At 47.9% G+C, this 24,180-nt stretch overlaps 1 protein-coding gene across 1 annotated transcript; it reads left to right on the forward strand.

The window, feature by feature from the left end:
- Positions 1 to 1,941: 1,941 nt before the first annotated feature.
- Positions 1,942 to 9,999, forward strand: LOC309602667 (stanniocalcin-1-like; the record flags this gene model as incomplete). Its single annotated transcript, XM_082336431.1, is given in 7 exon segments — positions 1,942 to 2,001; positions 2,003 to 2,179; positions 2,182 to 2,224; positions 2,227 to 2,382; positions 4,607 to 4,749; positions 5,775 to 5,986; positions 9,290 to 9,999. Coding segments are annotated over 7 exon segments (1,062 nt in total). The 3' UTR covers positions 9,561 to 9,999.
- Between the last annotated feature and the right edge of the window lie 14,181 nt (positions 10,000 to 24,180).

The following is a 24,180-nucleotide window of genomic DNA, read 5'->3' on the forward strand; positions in this document are numbered from 1 at the left end:
AAACTACTTCAGTTCAGATTGAAACATTAAAAAAGACAAGTAGGAATGTTCACCTTGGGGGTGAAGGGGTGGAGAAATCGGGCTTTGAGTTTTGAAATTCAATTTTGTGGAAAATGCAATGCTTCCACTCCAAATAGGACTTAGATAGAATGGTGATTCAGCCCCAATTGAAGTCAATGCCAGAGTTGCTTTTGATTTAATCAGAATCAAACCCTATGGGATTATTCTCACTTGCAAACTGGACTGGTCCTATTAAGTAGAGAAACCACAGTGCTTTTGCAGGGCTGCTGCTTTTTTCTTTTTTTTTCTTTTTTTTTTTTTTTAATGAAATTGGCTCAGTGTCACAAAACTGAGACGAAACCCGAAACCCTTCTGTTTCAGTGCTTTTTGAATGTTCTTGGAACATCTGGCACAGCTGTTATTTTGACCCCAAGGCAGGAGTACAACCTCACTCCTGTTCCTATTACAATTGAAGCTGACACCAAATATGCCAACACGAATGGGGCTGCGCAGCCCAAACTGAGCTGTCAGCTCCCTCTCGGAAGAAATCGGAGCTCAGGGATGGGGCGAGGGACCAGAGTGGTCCCGTTGTCACGGTCAGAGCTGTCAAACCTATGCAAAAAAAGACAGGGATGAGGTAAAGCAGCGGGCACTGTTTCTGGAGCTCTGCTAAGGAAGAGGCTACTTCTGTTTTTCTTTAAATTGCTTCCTTATTGACTTTTAAATTTAGCCACCCATAAACCTGAATGAATGCCCACAGGACGAGGGTTTTTTGCACCTCGACTTAAATGAGATTTGTAGAATTGGTTCATCCGAACGGAACTTCTGTACGTGGATGGACCTATGAATCTGTTCGAGCTGCATTTCCTTGCCTGACACCACAGAGATGAGAGTATTTTTCCTTCGACAGAAAAGATCGTGGGGACAGCTGAGTGAGAATCAAACGTGCTCAAGTTCCAAAAGAAGCTATCTCGTCTCTGATCAGTAATACCTGATAGCTAAGTCTTTTGACTTATTCTAAGCTGCAGGAACTTGCAACTTTTTATCTATAAATCTGCTTTCTCCATGCACCTTCCCAATTTCCTTTCAGCTCTAAGACTTAATACTACTGCTTATACTTTCATCCCTTAAATACTCAGAGCCTTAAATTGTCTCTGGTATACGGGATAATCAGTTCTCTAGTGTGTTAATCCTCATTATGTGCCTATTAAAATGAAGATTAAATCAAGCATTAGGGTGCCTCCTCCCGTTATGAAATCTGAAAAACAGGATTGAATTTGGGGGGGAGGAAAACCACCAAACACCCAAAAAATTGGCTCTTCAGCTTGACTGGGAAGCAGTAGAAGCAAGGCTACGCTGAAGTCTGAGGTATGAACGCGTGATTTTGTTAACGTAATTGTGCAAGTGAGGGGAAGATGTGCAGCGTACGAGGAATAAGGTTTTAGGCACCGCGAGGGTATTTGCATGTGCCTACGTGAGGCGTAGTGTGTTTGTACACGGGTTCAGTGTTGCGCACACGTGCTTTGGCAGGCGAGAGGCGATGCCTCCCGTCTGCACGCACGCAGGTACGTCCTCTTTGCCTTTCTGGGGGACTGAGGTCAGGTGCAGGGCTGACCCACCGCGCGAAGGCTCGGTGCCAGCCCCCATTGTACGTGCCATGCAAAAATGCCCCTTTCCTTCTCCCAAGCTGCTGTAACCCTGGGCTAACTGCTAAACGGATGGGAAAATGCCTTTTCTTAAAGGGCAGGTGATTTTTTTGGGGTGGGGGAAGATTTAGGACTGCGCTGTCATTTCCTTGAGCTCAATTATCCATAGGAAGTCCCCCCCTCCCTTTCCCACCGCCTCTCCAAAGATTAACTTTTTGGTTATTGTTGTTTGGCAGGTACTTTTAATTGGCTGGAAAATATTCTTCCTGTGAAGTTGCAGTTTTCTGGGGCTTGAATGAGTCCAGTCTGCCATTGGCTCTGCCCAGCGCCTCCCGATTGGCTCCGCAGCCCGCGGGGGGACCGATAAGGGCGGCTATAAAAGCCCTCGGCGCTGCTCCTGGTCCCCCAGCGAGCAGGAGCCAGAGGGGCCAGGCAGAGAGGGGTTGCGGCACGTCCCCGAGCCTCGGCAGACTCCTTTCTCTCTCCCTGGGAGCGCGTATCCAGATCCACATCTTTGCTCAAGCCGAAGTGGAAGAGGAGAGACACACACACACATACACCAAAAAAAAAAAAAAAAACCCACCCAAAAAACCACACTTAGCGGAAACTTGTCAGAGAATGCTCCTAAAGTCTGGTTTTCTCCTGCTGCTGGTGATCAGTGCATCTGCATCCTATGAAGCTGAACAGAATGACTCTGTGAGCCCCAGGAAACCCAGGGTTGCAGCCCAGAACTCAGGTAACACCCAGCAAGGAGGGCTTTGAGCCTGAACCCTGATGTGTTAAACTGTTTCAGATATCTCTACTGCTGATTTTTCTTTTTTTTTTTTTCTTTTTTCTTTTTTTTTCTTCTTTTTTGCTTATAAACTTAACGGCTGGTAGGAACAAATATTAATTTAAGGGTCTGATTCAGGAGGATATTGGTGCATAGCTGGAGAAGAAATCTTCTCCTTTCAGGAGCTGGGTCAGGGAACCGGTGTGTGATCTGCTTGCAGGATGCAATCCATTCTCTCTCCTCCTCCCCCATCTACTAAATGAGTTCCATGTACTTTTTTTTTTCCTCCTGCTTGCATGTATCTTTCTCGCTTCTCCAATTGCAATCATACTTTGGTGTTAAATTCCTTGCTTTTTAGGAAGTTGATAAAATCTGTGGAAATTTGACTGAACCATTGTTCTGCCAAACATCTGTCTATTCAAAGAGGGGGAGAGAGATATGCGACTTTGAAGAATGCAGTAACCTAGAAACTGTCCACTACTAGCATTTATTTTCAAAACCTGACTGCTATCAGTTAGATGGTGCCATAAAAATACGATTGTGACATTTAGCAAACTTGCTTTTACAATGGATAAAAAAATTGCTGGCAAGTCAGCTCTGGATGTCTCTACTTTGTGCGCTATAGATGCTTAGATAAGTTGGACACATTGTCTTGAACAATGGAAATTAAAAATCTGTCTTCCAGTATACTGAAAAGATATTAGGTCTCTAATTTGGAGCTCATTAACAGATGTCTTATTTTAGATCTGCAAGGCTCTGCAGCATTATACTAGGGTGTTTGCTCAATTTCCTTTTGTATTTGGTTGCTATAGAAACATAGGGTCTCACTATTGCACCGTGCCTAAAACAATAAAAGCTTAATGCATACTAAGTCTGCTGAAAGCAAAGTTATAATTTGAACCTGTGGAAGCATAATTATGGGAATGACTTGTGCGATGGTGAGGTTATGAACTGGGGAGAGGATGATCTTACCAAATATTTCTCCCTTCAGGCACGTAAGCAAGAGCAGAGAATAAGGAGGGGTTAATTGGGTGATTTTTTTAAAATATTTTTTTTCCTCCTCTTTTCTGTAAAGATCCTAGTTATACAGATACGTCTTCAGGCTACAACTTAGCTCCTAATAAGCTGTGTTCTCTTCCACTAAATGCAAATCCTCACTTTTCCCACACCTAGGTTCTTGATGGGAGGCACTGGGTTTGCATTTCTTCCTAAAGAATGTCTCGTAACATGATCTGCAAAAGTAATGAATATGCCTTGCACAGACACATAAGGGGACAGATGTTCAGCTTACCAAAAAAGGTTAATCCCTACTAATTTCAGGGCAATCATGTGGCAATACTGCTGATTCATTGTTAAAATGCGTAGTATCTGCACTAAAAAAGACGGGATGACATGGATACCCTCCTGTTCAGACTAACTACTGCCTCGACGATTTTAATTATACATGGTCAGCTCCATTACCTTAACTTTCTCTGCCCAAATGTCCCTTCTCTTTGCGAATCTTCGGCAATATGACCTTTCTTGGCTATGCTTGCAAACTGCTGGGTACCAGGTTAGTATTTAGCACCAAGCTGCTCGTTCAAGTCCTTTGTAGTACTGATAATAGACACACAAACTAAGATCTTATTTCTAGGTACTTTACACTTTTTAGAAAAGCACAAATACCTCCAAAGCTAGCAAAACCAGCACTTCCTCGCAGTAAGTGCAGATTTCATGCCAGCTTATTGGCAATCGCCATCACTTCAGTCTCATTTTCAAATGAGGTTTGTGAGCCAGATGCTGCCAAGCTGCTCTGACCTGCCTTCGGTCTAAGACCGTGGAGAAGACCTCACTACCTGCTGCTCTTCGTGGGCCCATCCTCATTGCTTCTGCCTTCTTTAGAGGAACTCGGAAGAAAGCTGTAAATGCATGCAGTCAGAATTAGGTTGGGATGGACCTGTAGGTCTCCATCTAGCCGAAGACTATCAGATATTGCCTCTCTTTTAATCCGTATGTAACCGATTGAAGGTTGTGGTAGTTGCAGATTTTCTTCCTTGATTTGCCGGTGATCTGTTGCATGACTTCAGTTAATAACTCCCTTTTGGCTGCAGTTGAGCATGACTTGACGTTGCGCTGGAGAAGGGCTTTACGGCGTTGGGCGTGGGGGAGCGGTGCGTACGTAACGGTGTGCCTGTGCCTCTCGTTGCAGCCGAGGTGGTTCGCTGTCTGAACAGTGCCCTCCAGGTGGGCTGCGGGGCTTTCGCCTGCCTGGAGAACTCCACGTGCGAAACGGATGGCATGTACGACATCTGCAAGTCCTTCCTGTACAGTGCTGCTAAATTTGACACTCAGGTACAGTACGAGTATAAAGGGGACAAGAATAATGCCTCGCCGTTAGAGCTCCCTTTTCATGCCCTGATTCAATAAAGCGCTTTTACAAGTCCTGCGACACTAAAGCACGTGCTTAAATGCTTCGCTGAATGGATGCCTTAATTTCTCCGTCCTCATGGAGATGGGTTCTGTGCAGGCTTAACCCTTCCTTTCTTGCAGCCCTTCCTGCTGCTTAGCTGCTCCCCTGAACCATGATTTTGGTTTTTGGCTACAAATGCATCCTTCAGGGCTATTTTCTACAGTACATTTTCCACATACTGTATGCTATGTGTGAGGACTTGGCAAGGAGCGTTTTGTGGGGCGGAGAGCGAAGTTTCCTCTTCAGGAGGAAATACAAACGTTCTTCTAACAAAGTAAGTCTTCTGACTGTGTGACCTGGCAAGGGGCTGGGATTTGAATTGGAAGTCTTTGGGCCTGGGAATGCACGGCCAGATCAGCCTCTCCGGAGCTGCAGTCGCTTGCAGCAGAATAAATAGGATAATATCAGAGGACTGTGGCTCTGCCAAGGGCCCTTTTCCTCCATGCTTTCTTCCCCAAATGGGCATACCCCCTCGTTCCCTGTGCTTTCACTCCCAAGGACAAACTTAAAAGCTCTTAAAGCATCTTGAGGTCTGGTGAACCAGATGCGTTAAATCGCTGGTATGCAGCGAGCGGTCCGCCCGCCTCCCGGAGGGCAGAATTGGCCCATCTCTGGTGCTGGCACTTCTAGGTCTCTTCACGCAAAGACTTCCATTGCCTAAATCTTTTGGGAACAGGAGCTCCCTGTTCTCTGTGGCCTGTGTGCATCCCAACTTAAACCGCTGTGGGTATAACTATGCAATAATGGTGAGCATTTAGGGTCCAATTCCCTGCCGTGCTTGGTAAGGGACCTCCAGCAGGTCTGTAATTGCAGCAAGGGTAATTAATAGCAGCCAGCCGCAGCGAAGTATCTGTTAATACATGCCTTTCTACGAAATCTGTTGCAGTTGAAGGTTTTCTGTTTCCAGGGAAAAGCTTTTGTGAAAGAAAGCTTGAAATGCATTGCAAATGGGGTTACGTCCAAGGTGTTCCTTGCCATCCGGAGGTGCTCCACCTTCCAAAGAATGATCTCTGAAGTGCAAGAGGAGTGCTACAGCAAACTGGACATGTGCGGCATTGCGAAACGAAATCCTGAAGCCATCACGGAGGTCGTCCAGCTTCCAAATCAGTTCTCAAACCGGTACGTGGAGCTTTCCTCAGCTGAAATGTATCACATGCAAAGATGTGAAGCACAGAGAAAGAAATGAGAGGAACCAAGTTGACTAACTTCTTACAAGTCCTAATATAGCTTAGCCTGAGTCATGTTCTCTGCCTTTTCAAATCCTTGTTAAGTTTTACCAGCATTCTTCTGATTCTCTTTTTGGTAAATACACTTATAAACATCTCCAGGGGAGAATCATGAAATTAACTAGACGTACATTACTTCAAAGCCTGGAGTTTGTTTAAATGCTAGTTCTTTTGGTTTGAACGCAGTATAATGGTAAACAGAGCTTTTAAATACCAAACCAGTTTGATTAATATAGCATCCCTGGCATATTGAGCACTGAAGAGCTTCTCAACCTATTGCAACTTCATTCACTTTTTCAGACTGCAACCATCCCCTTTTTTGGGTTTATATGGCACCTAGCAAATGAGACCTTGCCCTCTGACTTAGCGCCTCTGTGAAGAAGTAGGAAAGCTTAGAGGAGCCTGTTCGCTGGTTCCCTTTATAACCTTATTCTGCCATGATCCAGTAGTTCATATTTCTAGGGATGGTCGGGTGTTCTTAATGGTCTCTTTTAGGGTTGTCTTCACCCCTGTTCCTTCTTGATTGCAAAGGCTGCCTGCAGAAATGGGCACGTCACGCTGCTCTCTGACGCCTGTATCTGAGCAGAGAACTGCCCTGTCCCCATCCTCCAAGGACAAGGGACAGAGAGAGGCTTCAGGGAGCTACTGCAGTCTGCGCAGTCACGCTGCAAGGGCAGGGATTTCTTCCTCTAAATCCTGGAACAATCAGTGCTGAGTCTTGTGATTGGGATAAAAGGGATCTTTTTGAACAGTTTGAGTAAATATGCTCTAGAATTTGAGTGCAAACAGACCAAGCTGCAATTTAACGTGTTGGCTGGCTGCGGCGAATGCTACAGCTCCTCTGGGGTGGCTGTTTGACTTGATCTAGAAGCATCTTAAACCTCCAGACCTATCCTAGGACAGGTACGCAAGTGAGATATAGATGTTGCATCTCTGACCAGCGTGAATTTATTATAGAAAACTCTATTGTAGATATTCTATCCAGAAAATTATACTTATGGAAAGGCGAAAATGATACTTTTGTGTCTTTCCCCTCTTCCCCCAAGCAAACGTGGAAGAGGTTTGCTTCAGCGTTCCCCCGAGGGCTGGAACGAGGAGCAGGCAGCGCTGGGGCATCAGTGTTTTACAGGCTGGAAGAGCAGTTCAGGTTAATACGCTGGATCGTAGAGTTAAACAGCCCTTGGCGGGGCTGTAGGGGCATTGGGGTGAAGGGGGGACGTGTGGACACTTGGGAGAGGGAGGATGCAGTGATAGCGGCAGCGGTGTTCTACGTGTTGGGGATGTTCCTCTCCAGAGGACTGAGCCTGAAGCGGAGCCGCTGTCTCCCGAGGCGGAGGGAACTCCTCCCCCACAGCCGCCAACCCTCGTCGAAGCCAGAGGATATTATGACATGTTGAGTAACAAAAGCAGCAGGATTTCCCAGCTAATAGTTTACATTGAGGTCTCCTAAAGCATCCTGCTTTCCCAGCCCCTGTCCCAACATAGCCACAGAATAAGAATGTGCCACTTGGCCTGGGACACTGAGAGGAAGTAGTTAAAGGTCATAGCATCTTCCTGTGATTTAATCTCATGGCAGGGGCAGGAGGAGAGGAAAGCCTTGTTGCCTTTGCTTGCAGTCTCCCTGCTGAAAGGCACCAGCGAGCTGTTTGATTGCAACTCCAGCTATGGAAACCACCAAGAGGTATTTGTGTGAAGGAGGTGTAGGCAGCGCAGCAGAGGAAGGTGGAGAGGATCTGTTCCTCCTGTCCTGGTAGACTGGGACTGATTTAAGCTGGACGCACGGCTCGCACAGCTGTATTCATCATCAACGACTGTGCACGCTTCAGACCTCAATATTAGCACTGCCGAGCTGTGCCTGCACTTGTGCTCCACCGTGCCAAAGCCTGATCCTTTTGTACTTCAAGTGCAGCAGAAACTTTAACCTCACCTGACCTCCACTGGCTGCTCTAAAGGCCAGAGCTGAGAGTTAGGAAAGGAGTTTGAATGTGAACTCTCATTTCCCTCTTCCTTCCCCTCCTCCACCTGCAGGTTGTTCTCTTCTCTGCTCCCGTGGAAAAATGTCACCGTGACCTTAAAGGCTTAAAATAAGTTCCCCGACGTCCTTTCAGGCAGAAGTAGCCCAGCAAATATGGGACTGCTCCTCTTTTCCCAACTTTCTCTCCCTAGGAACATGCTCTCTTGTACAGGGAGGTCCCACTTGCCAGCTTTGCTCTCCCTGCCCGAGCCAGCCACGCACGCAGGGCTGGGCTGATTCTGCCTTAGCCCCGCAGAGGATCGTTCCTTTGGGCACTGCCCTCCGCTCGGCTCAAGCAGCGCTGGGGAAAGAGATCAGCACAATTTCCTGGCTCCCTCCTTGAGCAAGGAACGCGTACTCAAGGCTGCTGGAAGGCGAAAGTGCAGCAGCAGACTGTAGAGGAGGCAGGCACACAACAGGGCAAAGCATAAGGTCCTCACTTGTGATTTAATGCATGGTCAGCTTGTTGGAAGTGACAACTGCTTGTATGTCCTAAAGATCTGTCCCCAGGGAATACATGCATCTGTCAGGCTCTGACTTGGACTGAGCTTGCTTCTCCCTCTTCTGGTCCCTTGCTAAAGGCTGTGCATGGAGGGGAAGGGAGAGGGACAAAAGGGAATGGTGCCACCGGGATGGATGCATTCGTAGGAAGGGTCGTACTGGCTCAGACCGGTGGTCTGTTTAGTCTGTTACCCTGTCTGGTGATGGCCAGTATCTGTCCATTAGAAAGATGCAATTATTTTTCTTCCTAAAGCTCTAGAAACTCGGGTTGTTTAGCAGAGAGTAAAACACACGCTTAAGCCAATTGCTAGATCGTCTTAGCTCCTCGCTCTCACCTTCTTCCCGATCCACCAGGGTAACACCAAAATCACTTGTGCTTATAGCCTTACCTTTCAGAGCTGGAGCAGCTGCTCATTTAGGACGACTAAATTAGAAGTTTGACGGGTTTTGTTCCTTCCTTATGTCACGGGCACAGCATCTCCAGCGCCAGGGCATTTGTTAGATGCAGTGAGAATATGTACATTGTGCACTGTTGAAAATCAATTTCAAACACCCCCCGAATGACTTAAAAATTCTGATTCTCGTAGTTTTATCGCTTGGACTGGTCTCCTGGCTTGAGATCAGCTCTTACCTTGTTTCTTTGGCCTTGCCTTGGAGTAACGGATGGCAACTCTCACGCAGGTATTACAACAAGCTGGTGAGAAGCCTATTGGAGTGTGATGAAGAGACTGTCAGCACCATCAAGGACAGCTTGATGGAGAAGATTGGGCCCAACATGGCAAGCCTCTTCCACCTGCTCCAGACAGATCACTGCGCCCAAGGCCACCCGCGCGCAGACTTCACCAGGAGACGTATCACCGAGCCGCAGAAGCTAAAACTCTACTTCAGGAACCTCCGAGGTGAGGGGTCCGTCCCGGCCCACGCAAAGCGCAGCTCCGCCGAAAGCGCGTAACGCCTCGGGGGAGCGACAATGGGTGTGTAAGGGATGCTAAGCACTACCAAAGCTGACGTCTCTCTTTTAGAAGAGTAATGCACCCAAACCAAGTGTACTGTAGCTAGTTTTAATAACAACTAGGAACTGGTTTTAGATTTAGTCATTAATATTTTCTATTCCTCTCAAACAAAACTTTTGCATGGATCTGTGTTCAGTGTCTCAGCTTTCCCGCCGTCAAAATGTCTCCATCTCTTTTCTTCCCCACAAAAAGATACCCCAAACAGTCTTAAATATAACCGTACAGTAGTCAGGCCTTCAGACACCAAACCTAAATGTACTGTAGTGCTAACACCATTGAAGTCTGAAGATTTGGCACCAAGGAGAATAGCTTATTCTCTCTTGTAGTAAGCTGGTAGGCGACGATAGATGCACTAATAACTATTGCACATCCTAAAGATGTCAATGGAATTCGTGTTATGAATCTGTGCTGGCCATGGACGAATATGAATGTCATATCCCTGGTCTCTTTAGTGTCATACAGTCCTAATCCTTCCAATACAGCTCCGTTAACCCGTTGATTTACCAAACTCGCTAGCTGTGGATGATTCTAGTTACCGTGACCTGGCACCACAGTGCAAAATGAGTTAAACCTCCCCCCCCCGACACACACCAAATCAGGAAAGGAACGTTTTGTACTACGGAAATGATTAAAAGAGGTGCCAGTCTATGGTTGAAGCTAGTCAGAAGGTTACATAATCTTGCATTGTATTTAAAAGCTAACATCTATGTACTGTATTTAACTGTCTAAAGCTTTAAAAGAAATCTAACAAAAACAAACCCTGTCTTAAGACTAGAGTATTAAAGGTCTTGCTCTAACTGTGGTATAAATAGTTTTAAAATCTGTCATGTACTGTACATAAATTCCACGAGAGTCTGCTTAAAAGGAGCAGAATATAATAACTTTATTGCATAAACTTAGTTTTGTAAGTTAGCTATTTCTTTTTTCCTGGAAACAGTATCTCTGTCATATTCAAGAGTTCACATTCTACTCTGTGGCCTTTTTATAATGAGAGAGAGAAAATGTTTAGGACGGAAATTACAGGGCCAGAAACAAGCCTCTCTTCTCCTAGTTAAAATGGAGGGGAGGCGGGGGGGAGAAGAGTTCAGACTGGCCAGTCCTATCTCCACAGAGCTGCTGTGAGACGCAGTTATACCCAAGGCACGAGTGCTGCTGGAGAGCTGTTTGGGGGATTATCAGAGGGCTGACAAAAAGCTGCTTTGGCCTCTCGTAGCTGCCACAGGGTAAAACCTACTTTAGAAAGTTGATTTCTGGGGAAAGGCAGGAAGAATCCTTAAATTCTCTTGAGCTTCAGAAGTAAAGCAACGTGCCTGCCGTTAAGAGGACGCAGGCGGTAACGCTCTCCGATCTGCCTTTCCTCCCATCCACCTCTTGGGCAGCCTCCGAAGAGGAGTGGAGCAGCCGGTCCCGCAGCAGTAGCTGGGGGCCTCCCCCAAAGGCCGCTCTCCGCACAGTAGTCTGGCCGGGCTTCCGCGAGCCAAAAAAAGCCACGCCGTGGCATGCGATCAACAAGGCCAGCTCCACGCTCCAAATCTATCCCGTTAGAGTCCGTCTGCAGAGTGGATGATTCTTGCTCAACTAGTTAGAGAGCTAATAAAGGAGGGATCTATTTTTCTTTTCAAAATCTAAAGCAATATAACTTTTTTTTTTTTTTTAAAACCACAAAGCCTTTAAACAATAACTTGCTGCTAATATATTGAAACCAGATGCAGTGGCAGCATTTCTAATATTGCTGTCTTCATTAAATGTAGCCCAAAAGTGCTGTCATAAAATTGTAAGCAGCAAAAAATGTTGCTGATGGTAGAGGGTTGTTAATTTTTTTTTTTTTTTTTTTAATACTCTGAATCGTGCCGTCCAGGGCAAGCAAGATGCAATATTGCTCGTTCTTAAATCACAGTCAGGTATATAGAGTCCAACACAAAGAAGTTTTGCAAGGTGAAAACCAAAGGCCCCTTGAATATCCTGACCCTAAAAGTTTGACTTATGCTTAGGAACGGATCCCAGAGCTGTGCGTGTGCGGCTCTCCACCCTACAGCATTACACCTCATGCCGCACCGTTAGGAGACGGGGATTACTAAACAGGGAAGCCTGCCGGGGTTTGTGCATCAAGTGCATATTGCTATTTGGGGAAATATAGTTACAACAAGGTCTTTACCCGGCGGTGTCCGAACAACCGCCGGGATGGCTGCACCGGCGCTCCGGAGCCCAGCTCTGGGCTCTGCGAAGCAGCTCCCGTTTTGGGTACCCAGGGCCCCCGGGGGCTCGCACCAGCGGAGCTCACTGAGGACATCTAGCAGCCACGATTTTCCATGGAGATGCTCCTAATGGCAAGTGGCTTCTCTGTTGCTCTGTGCATCTATTTCTATGAAAACCCAAAGAAGGTTTATAAAGTTGGTTTGGGGCTGGGGAGGAGGGTTACGTTACCCCAGACCCTATCTTTTTGGGTTGTTATAATTAACTCTCTTTTTCCAGTGGGAATTTAAACTTGTTGTCCCCTTAATGCGGGTGGGAAGACGACTGGGAAAATAATTCCCCCCGATTCGATTTGCTCTGGTGTCACAGGTAACCATCACCTGTGCAAACCAAAGCTCTGCCTCTCCGCACCGGCCCTGCTGTTGGGGACTCACCGGGTGCCTCGTGTCGGAGAGAGCCTCGACCACATCACAAGATTTTTGAGCTGCTTTAATACGTCCCTTTTTGTCCTATGCTGAAGTAGTAAGGAAGCCGCAAGCACACATCCAGAAAATCAAAAGGCCTGGGGTTCACCTTGCCTAACTTTTGCCATCTAGCCGAAGCTGGTCATTCAAAGCTCCCTCTTACCAGGGGAGGGGGACATGGAGATGGGAGAGGCGCTTCCCATCGACCGGGAAGGGTGCCTGACTTTAGATGGTTTGAATTAGGTGAGAGAGATCCCCCTGGGGATGGGGAATGAGTCTCAATATTAAGTCCAGCTATTTCACGTTTTTATTTAATCTCTAATGCTTTATGTTTTTAATCTTGCGTTCATTGCAAAATGATTTCTCTTGGGGGCGGGGAGGGGCTTATCTAGAAATGTTTGCATGATTCTCATTGTGATTTGTTTGCACTTTAGATGTTTTGTGCCATTATAAATTTGCATTATGTATTTATAATTTAAAGATACTTAGAAGAGGGAGAGAGTTTGGGTTTTTTGTTTTTTTGCTGAGTACTGGAATAAACAGTGAGCATATCTGGTATATGTCATTATTTATTGTTTAAATTACATTTTTAAAGCTCAGTGTGTTCATATAAAGGTTATTTGAAACATATCATAGTAATGAGAAAGATGCAAGTTATTTTCTTTGCTTATTTTTATAATTAAAGATGCATAACATAATGAGGCCTATGTTGGATTTTCTTCTGCAATGAAATAAAATGTCAAATTTAAGGGTTTTTAGTGTCTGACTCTTTCATTAAACCTTACTGTGACCGTGACACTACCCAAGAAGCCGGTTGCTGCGCTTAACCTTCGACAGAGCATCGTAGCTTTTACATCTGTTGTGGATGCTGAGTAGCTCGGGTTCAGATCCTGCCGAAGTCAGAGGCTCAGCTCGCACCGTCTCCGTCTCGGTGCCGCTCAGCAGCGAGGCTGGAGGAACATAGGAAGAAAGGGGATGAGTGCAGAGTAAATGTTTCCCGAAGTAGCCTTTCGGCACGTAGACCGCTGAGTATCGCTAGAATAATCCTCTGAATACGTTTGGGCTGACCAAAACCTCCGATCCTGGGCCCCGCGATGTCCGAGAGCAGCTGTAAATCCCAGTGCTAATAAAGCTCTCGTCATGGTTCTCTCTGACAGTGGCCTGACCGCCTAAATTGTGTCTTCTTTAGCCTGATAAGAAAATTAAGGCAGGACCATTTTTTTTGATAAATGCATCCATAACAGCATTGCAGGAAAAAGAAAATACCTTGGTTTTGGCTTTGATGTACATGTAAATGTGCATTTACACTTCATTCAGGAAATCTCTAATTTCCAGTGGAAGATCAAAAAACGTGCAATACTCATCAGAGGAAGACTGGCAGACGAGGTCAGACTTATTGCTGCAAAGTTTAAAAAACTGTTTCCCCCATCACACTAGAGTAAGACTTGTCCGAGAGAATCAAAGAATAAATATTAGCAATACAGTTGGATTAAAAAAAAAAACAAACTTCTTCCTTCTTGGTTTGTCCATCCATGTAGAAATCACCTTCAAAAGGGGCTATTAAAACTTTGCTTTTGTTGAAATCGCTTTTTAGTCAAAAATGACGTTCAGAATAAGGTGCAGGAACTTACCAAAATCAGAATTTATCATTCGTTGCAAACAAACAAGCTGCTGTGGCTCACAGCATTGAGACTTGATGAGCCCGAGCGATGCTTATTTAACATTGCTGCAAGCCAGGGCCGAGGCGCCAAGGGAACTGGACCTTCCTGGAGCTCCCGTTTGCTGCCGTTAATCCGTAGGGGGTGACAAGCCGCCCCCCCGCCTGCGTGCCGTGGTGGGAATCCTCCCTGGCCCTGGCTGCAGGGGAGCTTCGCCGTCCCCGCGGGAGTCGAGCTAATATCTCGGAAAAAGGCAGAAAGGGCCATGACGTCCATCCCCCGAAGCACTCAGCTGCACTGCCCGTTCCATTTAGGTTTCTCATAAAACCCTTTCTCCAGACGAAAAAGTCCGACGCAAAAAGGATTGGTAAGAAATGCCAACATCGCTGCCATAACCGAGCACCAAACCGGTTCGGGTTACAAGGGGATGCGAAACCAGTTCTCGTCTACGTACGAGTGCCGCTGCGTCGTCTGACGTGCCTGGGGTCCTACGAAGGGGTGCCAGCCCCTGGCTTTTTTCATTTGCTTCTCCATTGGGAGGAATCCCCCACTCCCATGCTGAACGCGCGCACCCACTCACCCACCTGTAAATCACCAGCTGCCAGCGAGCACCCCCCACCCCTCTTTCCAGAAGCCGAAGCAGCGAAGGGAACAGCATTCAATCAAAAATCACAAAGAAATTTAGGGATAAACAGTGAATTACACATTGCCAGTTAACATTTCTCCTCTTGCAACAAAAGCGCCTTGGAAATAGTACAGATGCCACGCTTCCGAACGCTGGCTTTCGCAGCTATTTTGTAATTAATAACCGCTATAAAATAATTACTGTCAATACAATGTACTATTCAGATGACATCTTCATAAATCTCCGCCTGTATGGCTTCCTTCTCAGCAAACCACATCCCTAAAATGAAATTCTTTAGAGAATTTGAGGATTTTGCCGGCCCAAAGCACCTCACCCCAATGCATGGAGTCCTTAGAAATCTGGACATTTCTATAATAATTCCGCACCACAAATTCTGTTTGAACCCTGCTAATTCTGGGTTGGTTTTTGTTCTTTCTCCCCTCGGCTCCCCCGAGGGCTAAAACTCGGCCCCAAAATGAAAGGAGTAAACGGCACGAGAACTCTCCAGCCTGGTTCAAAGCAAGACCAACCGTGCTCCCCCAGAAACTGCAGCGTTATAACCCAAGTTTTCCTTTCTCTTCCCAAATTCAAGACCAACCTTGTAGTGGGGATTGTGTATCCTATAGATAAAAACGTCAACAGTTCATTTAGACAGTGTAGAAAGCAGGCAGCATGAGTCAAGTGAAGTGCTTTAAAAAGAACAAAGGTGTTAATCAGGCTGTTTGGAGGGTTTATTATTTTTATTTTTATTTTTATTTTTACTTTTATTTTTATTTTTATTTTATTTTTATTTTTATTTTTTCATTTTTTTATTTTTATTTATTTTTATTTTATTTTTAATTTTTATTTTTATTTTTATTTATTTTCTTTTATTTTTCTTTTATTTTTTATTTTTCTTTTATTTTTATTTATGTTCTTTTATTTCTATTATTTTTATTTTTATTTATTTTTATTATTATTATTGGAAATACCATGGGAAATTTTTACCTGGCATCCCCAACGGCGACAATATTTCTGAAGTGCCACAACTTCTCAAGACTTAAGACAAAAAATGCTGTTTAGCCCGGTGCTAGTAACTGGGGCTTTGATTTTAAAAAACCTGGCAGCAGCAGGGGTCTAATCAAACCACCCCCATGGTGGAAAGACTGGGCAGAAAACAGTCCTAGGAAAGGAAATCTGGGCTCGATGACGAGGGAGCGCTCAGAGTGCACCGAAGTCCTGGTCATCATCTTCGAATGGAACAAACAGACCAAGAGTTAATTTGATTTGGCCGAGGCCCAAAGCACATGATTGACTGGTGCTCTTGTCTTGTCTTTTTATTTTTTTTTTTAACGTTTCATTACAAAACAAGGGGAAAATCATTTCAGATTTTCCTGGTCCTCACCCTTCCTGCTTGCTTTGCTGTTCTGGGCAAGGGGGAGAGAGAGAAAGAGTGAGAGGCGGAGAGGAGGAGCGCGACCTTGGGCGCTTCAGATGACCCCGGGCCAAATGACTGGGAGTGAAATTTGGGAACAGACTCCAGTTCCTGCCTCCCCTGAACTTTTTGAAAAATAAAAAGCCCAAAAAAACCCTTCCACAATATAATAAAGGACATTGTCTTTGCCATCATGATTCAGCCAGTACGACCGGGACTATGAAAGAAGTTAAAAAAAAAAAAAAGTGAAGTAGGATGCTAAAAATATAATTAAAGTGCAAACAAATTGACTCCGCAGTGGTCGTTCCCATCGCGCGGGGTTCGATGGGCGAGATGCAAAAGGAAAAGGCCGACGGACGGCAAATGGATGCAGACTTCACCGTATTATAAACCGGGGAACTCGCAGTTGCCGGACGCCAAGCTGTACAAATGCAATCGGGATTTTCATATATTTCAGTGTAAAGCAATGGCCAAAAATTACGCTGATGGATTTTTTGGGGGTTAACGCTGCTTGAAATCCCGCTTTTTCCAAGGCCTGATGGGAGGGAGGGATACTCAGCATCTATGGAAAGCTGACGATATTGTTCAACAGCATCAGCCACCCACAAAAATCACTTGCTTTCAATAAATCAGCATTTTCCAAGGAGACAGTTCCTCCTCGCCTCAGTCACAATATACAGACTGGTATTTTCGAAGGCTGGGTTCCTCCTCGAGAAGGCCAAGTTAGGTGTTGGAGATAACGCCAGATAATTTTTGCTGTAAACCCCCCTTATCTCGGTGATGGAGAGGGATCCGCGTTGCAAGCGGCTGGAGAACCTTAGGCAGAAAATACCTGCGAGAGACACGGGAGTTTTATTCCAGACGACAGCTGGAAAAACTAGTAAAACCTGTATGAGCTCATGGGGGGGAAATGTAATTATTTTCACACAGACAGGATTTTTTTCTCTTTTTTTTCATCTCTGGTTTGTATTTTTAAGCAGACTGAAACGCCAGGATAGCCCAGATTGTGGCTACAAAGGATGATTGATCCCTGTTACCTGCACCTTCCCGCTTCCCCCTCCAGCCTTTCCCCGGGCCGGGACGGATGCTGCGGGTCCAGGCGCATAAAACCGAGCCGGTCATAATGGTTATTTAAAGAGAAAAATCATTTTATGGAAACCGTGTTCCCTGTATTCTCAAGCCGGGAGAAACTTCCAGTTGGTTCCTTTGAATTGCCTTCAGGGTTATTTTTCATCTGCAGGCTTGGAGCGTTTTGTGCTGCAAAAACAAATCTCTGCTCTTCTCTCAATGTGCTGTTTGGCTTGGAGTAATCAACCGGGCTCAATAAAATCATCAGCCATCTCCAGCCGGTTGTGCCGAAACCCCAGCACGATTTTTGCTCTCAACTGGGGAATTTAGACAGTCCAAATCAGCAGAAAGAGCCCAGCTATTTATTTTTATTACTCTGCTGATAATTAATCCTAGAAGTTTTTTCAGGACTTAAAAAAATCTTTTTCTGAGCCGTTGTTTGCTTAACTGTTTCACATGTGTGTCTTAGAATCACTTTTATTTGCTGGCCATGATTTTCATGGGAATGAGGTGTCCGTCTGTGGGATTCGAGTTCACATTCGTGGCTAATTATCTGAAAAAGGTCCCTTTGATTTTTTCCTAAATGCGCCTTTATTCCTACAGCCACAGTGAAGAGCACGGGCCCCCTTGCGTAGGCTCACAGAGAAGCTGCAAGCATGAAAATTTGAAAAATTCAGTTAATCTGAACAATAAGAGAAGAATACAGATGTTTTCTTGGGTTTATCATTCCTCCATCACGTTTGCTCACTCCGATGCTCCCATGCACAAGTTTCCAAGAGCATCGCTCCACTCCCTGCCCCAACGAGCCTCCCTGTCGCCCGCCGTCTCCTGGCCGGGCAGGACAGGCTCCTGCCACGCGGCTGCGAATCTTTCCTGCCCAAGGTAAACCTTTCCTTCCTTTGGGCAAAGGCACTGTCCTCAGGAAGAAGGAAGGAGGAGGCTGAGAGGGCCGGCGGCTCACGGAAAAGAGTGTGACTGGCTAGGTGGAGCTGCCATCGGTGAGTCAAGAGAGTCCCAACGACGCACGAGCGTTTTTCCTCCTCGTCACTCGCGCGGGTGCCGGCGGGGACGGAGCCCCGAGCCCCGCTGACACGGTTAAAGCTTTGATTGATGGAGCTGGAGAGGGCAGATGTTTTATCGCTGCATCAGAGGAAAGGGCTCCGGGCAGATCCACCCATGGGGCCCCCGGGGAGATGCACCAGCCCTGGAGCTGGATTCCCAGGTCAGGGAGCAAACTTCCCTTAAGGATGGGGAGTGGTACGTTCTGGCCGAAAAAATGAGATTACCAGAAGGACAATATTGGTTTTTCCTCTGGTGTGGAAAGACGTTCTGCTCTGCTCCCAGCATTGTGCGGCTTTATTCTTCCTAGGGGTGTATTTGGAGTTCACGGAGCCCGACACTCACCCCATCGTTAGTCACTAATCAGAGTCAAGTACGAGGGACTTTTTGCTTGAAGCCTCGGGGCCCCTCGGTGCTCTGGGGTAGATCAACATCCAGAGGAATTTTCCACAAATACCCGGGATTTTCCCGGCATCCCCTTTTGGGGCTACTCGGGACACTTTGGCAAAGCCCCGATTCCAGCTCACGGGTATTCGGCAAGGCTGAAGAAGCAGATCGGCACCAGCTGAGACAATCCCAGCCCCAAACACCAGCCCTTCTCCATCGCAGCGAGCCACAGCCACCACCCACGTCCCATTTACGTGCAGCTGAGTTGCCAGGAGCATCTGGCTGCGACATCTCCCAAATCTCACATCCAAGCACAGCTAAAAAAGCCACATTAGTCTCGTAGAAATCCTGCACGCACTGGTGCCTGGCTCAGCTTTACGATCTCCTACTCAATTTTGCAGCAGCTAAGGGTTTCATCTGCCATCAAAATAGCAAATAGCCCTCTTCTCTGGTATTCAAACTGCTACAAAAAGCTCATCATTTGCCGTATGGAGAGCAAAATCTTCCCTCTAACCTGAATTTCCAGCAATTTGCTCATCAGACGCCAGCTGAAAGGCCAGCGGGAGCAGCACGCATCCCTCTGTTAGGCCGGGCTCTGGCAAGATGCGTGTTAGGTTTTTCAGCATCCCCTGATATTCAGCTGATGGGCACGATATGAATGAATGAATAATACAGTGGTTTTTCTAAATTACGTGTGCTCAGAGAGGTCTGATGTGCTCTGGCTGTTTGTCATGCAGGCAGCAATCCCTTACCGAGGTTGTAAATGTTGTTTTAATGCAGTAATAAGTTTCTCGCACACTGAGTGAAGGATCAGCCACCTTCATTGCCCCTAAGTGCCTTAAAAGAAGTGAGCCATCGGTCCCAGCTTACTGCCACCTTCAACATCCCAACGCTCGGCTGAGATTTGAGCTCCCAAAAAATCCTGTTCACCCCTGGGATAAGTCTAACTGAGCCAAACTAAGGATGGATTTGGTTTAAGCAACAACAGGAAAGAAAACACGGAGATGCTCTCTTCTGGAGAGGCATTTTGGGCTCCCAGCTCAGATATACAATGTGATTTTAAGACAGTTATTGATGAAACCTCAAGAAGTTTGCAATTCGGGCGTTGTGGCAGAGGGCAAAGCTGAAGCTCGGTGTTAATCCCTACCGAAACCCCTCCCGGCTGCGCTGCTGGGAACGGGGCGAAAGCTGCGTCAGCCCTCGCACAGCATCACTCCGGAGGATTTCTCATGCAGCTCCGGGGCTGTCAGGAAGCGATTAAGAAAGCAAAGGAAATAAAAGCAAGTCAAAGAGTTTTGATCCCGCTCACCCTCTTCCCTCCACGGCGCTGACGCCGGAGAGCAGGATTATTCAGGGTCCCCTTTGAAGCCGCGCTTGCGTCAAAGGATGGCACCTGAACATGGGGAATCGTCTCGATTCCAGCCCGGATTCAGTGGCAGAGAGGAGCGGGGGCTGATTTGGGGCAGAGCCTCATCTCTGCAAACTCTTGCGTGGCTTTTTCAGTCGCTGCCACCGCCTCTGACACAGTGTGTTTCCCACTACTGCTACTGGGTTGCACTGGGCAGCAAGAAAACCAAAGCTGGTCTAAACATTTTCCCCCAAGCTGGGCTTAGACCACTTCATGGTTGAGCCAGCAAAGCGCATCATGATCCACATCCCCATCCCAGCCCGGGACCGCAGCCCCGCCGTGTTCAACTGCTCCCGAAAAACTGCTCTCGAGTGTCGCAAAAAAGACATGTTTCAGAGCAAACAGGCAACCAAAAGGTTGGTTTCTCCAAACCCACCCAAAAAGTCAGGGGTATTATTTGCTTTTCTCCCTGCTCTCCTCCTCCCGGGAGGCTCCGATGTGTTTTCAGCTGGTTCGGCCGCCCCCGGAGCCGGCGCGCAGCCTGACGTCACCCCCCCGCGCTGCACCTCCAGCTCCCATTTATGCTGGCAGCGCTCTAAAGATAGATCCGAGCAAAGATTATCAGCCCGAGCGGTATTAATAGGAGGCAGCTGCTCTTTAAAGAGGCTTTTAAATAATATAAAGAAACTTCATCGTATTTTTAAAAGCCTTTTAAGTGAGCCAAGCTACCCCTCCTCTTCTCTCGCACCCCCCCCCGAGCCCATGTGCACCCGCACGCAGGCGATGCGGTGGCCCTGAAGGGTGCCGTTTTGTCACCCTGCTTGCTCAAAAGCGGCTCTCCCATCGGCATGGGCCGGGGGACTCGGCTCCATCCCTCCTTCAGCCCCAAGGGAGGGTGGCAGCAGGTTTGCGGAGCCGGGAAGGGGTGTGCTGACCCCCCGGCTGCTGCACCGGGCCAGCTTAGAGCAGCGACCCCTCAAAAAAAAGCCATTGGCAGAGCTGGTTTCAAGGAAAACACAGGGAGATGCCTAAAGTAGCACCGAGCAGAGCAAATGCATCCCCATGGGTCGGCAGGGTCGTGCCCGGGGTCTTCCCCACGCACCCCCCGGCTCCGCAGCGGGGCCACGCACGCGGCACGGCCACGAGCCTTGGGACAGGCTGGTGAGCCGGGATGGTGTCCCGCTGCCGTGTCTGCTGGCTATTTTAATGGCACGAAGGGAAATAACACAAGATCTTGGTCTTTTCCTCCAGCCAGCGCCGGTTCCCGGGCCATGTTTAAGCCAAGTAAATGGCTCCCAAGCGCAACAACAGCCCGTGAAAACTGAAAGGCAAAAATAAATATTGTGAAACTCGCGGCTGTAGAAACCAGCTGCAGCTGCCGATTGCCACATCTGGCCGCCGTGGCATGGCACCGGCAGGACCCGCTCGGAGGTCAGAGCGGGCAGGGGCAGCGTCTCCCCCGCGCTCCCCGCGTACCCCTTGGCAGGAGCCGCGCGGCCCCCGCAGCATCACCGTTCCTCTGCTCGGTAACCTCATCTCCCTCTTAACTGAATAATGGAGTGAAACCTTAGCTGTGCTGCGCTCAGCCTGAAAATAAAACCCTCCAACACAGTGCAGGCTCCTGCTGAACACCGCTCGGGGCGGTCTGCACCGAAAGGGGAGTGGGTACCATGTAAATCCCATCTTTATATAAAGCCAGCGAGCGTCCGTGCGATGCCCAGCGCAAAAGGGTCCGGGTTTGGGCTGGAGCAGGCGGAAAACACTGCGACACGGGCACCAAACGTGCTGACTTCTGGCCCTGAGCACAGCCGAGCTGCAGGGGCGATGCTCGTGCCCGCTGGCAGCAGATGCTTGTAGTTGTTTGATGCCTGCGGCATGCCATTACTTTTAAAGGCCAAACCAGGGCAAAATTTATTGCCGTGACGTGAAAATAGATGAGAGCAAATCCTATTGGAGTGGAATAAACGTTACTCCCCGTGCAAATAGAGGCAGCGAGGGTGGACGGGGGCGAACGCCGGGGATCTGTGCCCGTGCAAGAAGCGGAGCGTGGGCACGGCCGCGACCTGCCTGCATCTCGGCTGCCTCCGTCCGAAACAGGGGGAGACGGGCCAGGTTTGGGACTGGGCTCTCCAGAGACTCCGACTCTCCCAGCCGTCAGGCCAAGTCCCGTGGAGGAGTTTCTAACCCTCAGCAGGCACAATTCACACGCTTGTGTTTTTAAGGAGGCTCTTCCTTTTGGCAGCCTTTTAGTTGAAAGCGGAAAATTACACAGCTCACCCTCGGAGCCGATGGCTGTGTCATTAATCATGATTTTTTTAATTAAAAAAAAAAAAAAAAAAAGAAATTCCAAAGAGGACATCACAAAGGCGAGCACCAAATGGGCTGCTCGGGTTGACCTCCGATTGCTTCAGCGTGTATTTTGCTCCGGCTCAGGAAGTTGCTCACAGCCAGTTTATATATTATAAGGGTGGGTAGATTGACAAATAGGAAATCTATGACATGTAATAGCTGATAACGCATGATGCATTTCCCCCTGCCCTGTGAATTATTTGAGGCTGTGTGTTATTTAAATATTATCCTGCTTAGGATTTCAGCGTGTGGCATCCACGGATGACATCAGAGAGAACAAAAATTAAGCAACTCTCCTTATTTTAGGAGCTTATTTAGCCCAGATATTTTAAGTTACATTTTTGGCCCAGTATCCAAGCGCTCTTTCTTCAATCTAAATGAATGTCTCCCAATTAAAAAAAAAAAAAAAAAAGGGCAAAACAAAACAAAACAAAACACAAACCCAACAGATGTGGCGAGCCCCGCGGTTGTTCCAAAGCAGAAAGCAAACCCGAGCACGTTTGCCAGGCCCCGTCCGCCCACTTAACCGAGCCTGTCAAACCCAATAATGAAGAACACTTGCGCAGCGCTTGATCTTTGCAAACCGCGGGGCAGCTTGTGCTGGGGACGTACGGAGAGCGTGGGGTGAAGGAGGACACCCCCCCCCCTTTTTTTTTTAAGTGAGGGTGTTGAGGTTTGGGGTTCGGGGAGGTAAAATTAGGAGGTTGGGGGATAACCAAGCTCAGTTTTTCCCTGATCCTGCACACCTTTTCAAAACACCTCTCCCATGCGGCGTGGAGGGCGACGGTGGATTTTACACCCCACTTGCACGGCTGGAAGGCAGGGGAGGGCACACCTCTGCAATGCATTCGGGATGCCATTTGCACGCTGAGCATCAAAGGGCACAGACCAAATTCCCCCTTCCCTAAGGAACGTTTGCATCGCAAACACCCCATACATTTCCCACCACGTTTCATCCCTATTTTCCTTTTTTCCAGGTTTTATTTTTGGCTTCCACCGTGCTCACAAGCCCCCTCAGCCCCCTGTTCTGGGGGGCCTAAATAACCCCTCAGCTCCCTCCCAAATAACCCAGCCAGGAGCGCCGCAGTCTCGCTGCCCAGTGAAGCAGCGGGATGCAGTTGCGGGAAGCCTGAGGACGAGTTGGGATGCTCCAACCCTAACAGAGCTGCTGGTGGGACAGATGATAGACTGGGCTCCTGCTGGGATTCACTGGGAGCTGCGGAGGAAGCTGGAAGGGATCAGCGTGGGCCGCCTGCGGTGCCTCTGCTCTGCCCTTACTGTTCAGCAAGCTGCAGGGTGATGCACTTCTTTTTTTTCCCAATTATGTTTTCCCAGCAGCTCTGCTCCCTGCCCAAGGCCTCAGCCACGGCTCTTGTGCCATCTGCCGACCGAAGGCCGCCGGCTGCATGGCCCCACCACGCCACAGCACCCAGCACCCAGCACCCAGCACCCTCTCGACCTGCCCGCACCCATCCTCTCCCCTCCGGCAGCCCCCAGGTGCCTCCTGCCCTCTCCTCGCTCCTGCCGCTCCAGCCCTGACTCGAAAGCATCCCTGGGAATTTGGCTAAATCCCGGAAAGCCCAAAGATGAGAAAATTCTGCTCCTTGGTCGTCCGCGCTACAGCCACCCAGGCGGCACCGTGGGCAGAGGAGGACGGGGCAAGGATGCACCCCAGCTGCTTTCAGACCTGTTTTTGCTGGGAAAGAGGGTAGAAGCAGGAAGGGACTGGCCAAAATGTCCAGGTATAGAATCGTAAAATCATTTAGGTCGGAAAAGACCTTTAAGATCATCGAGTCCAACCGTTAACCCAGCACTGCCAAATCCGAATGCTGGGAAGGGGCAGCCCAGCGGCTGCGAAACCTCCGCGGGGAGGCTCTGCTCTTGCTCAGCATCTTCAGCCCAGGCGCTGCCACCGACCCCGGCAATCGCCCCAGCGCAGCCCCGCGCATCGATGCTGTAACACACACACACACACACGCAGAAATCTGTCTGCC

Source organism: Platalea leucorodia (assembly GCF_965183815.1).
Source record: "Platalea leucorodia genome assembly, chromosome: Z".
Taxonomy (NCBI): Eukaryota; Metazoa; Chordata; class Aves; order Pelecaniformes; family Threskiornithidae; genus Platalea; species Platalea leucorodia.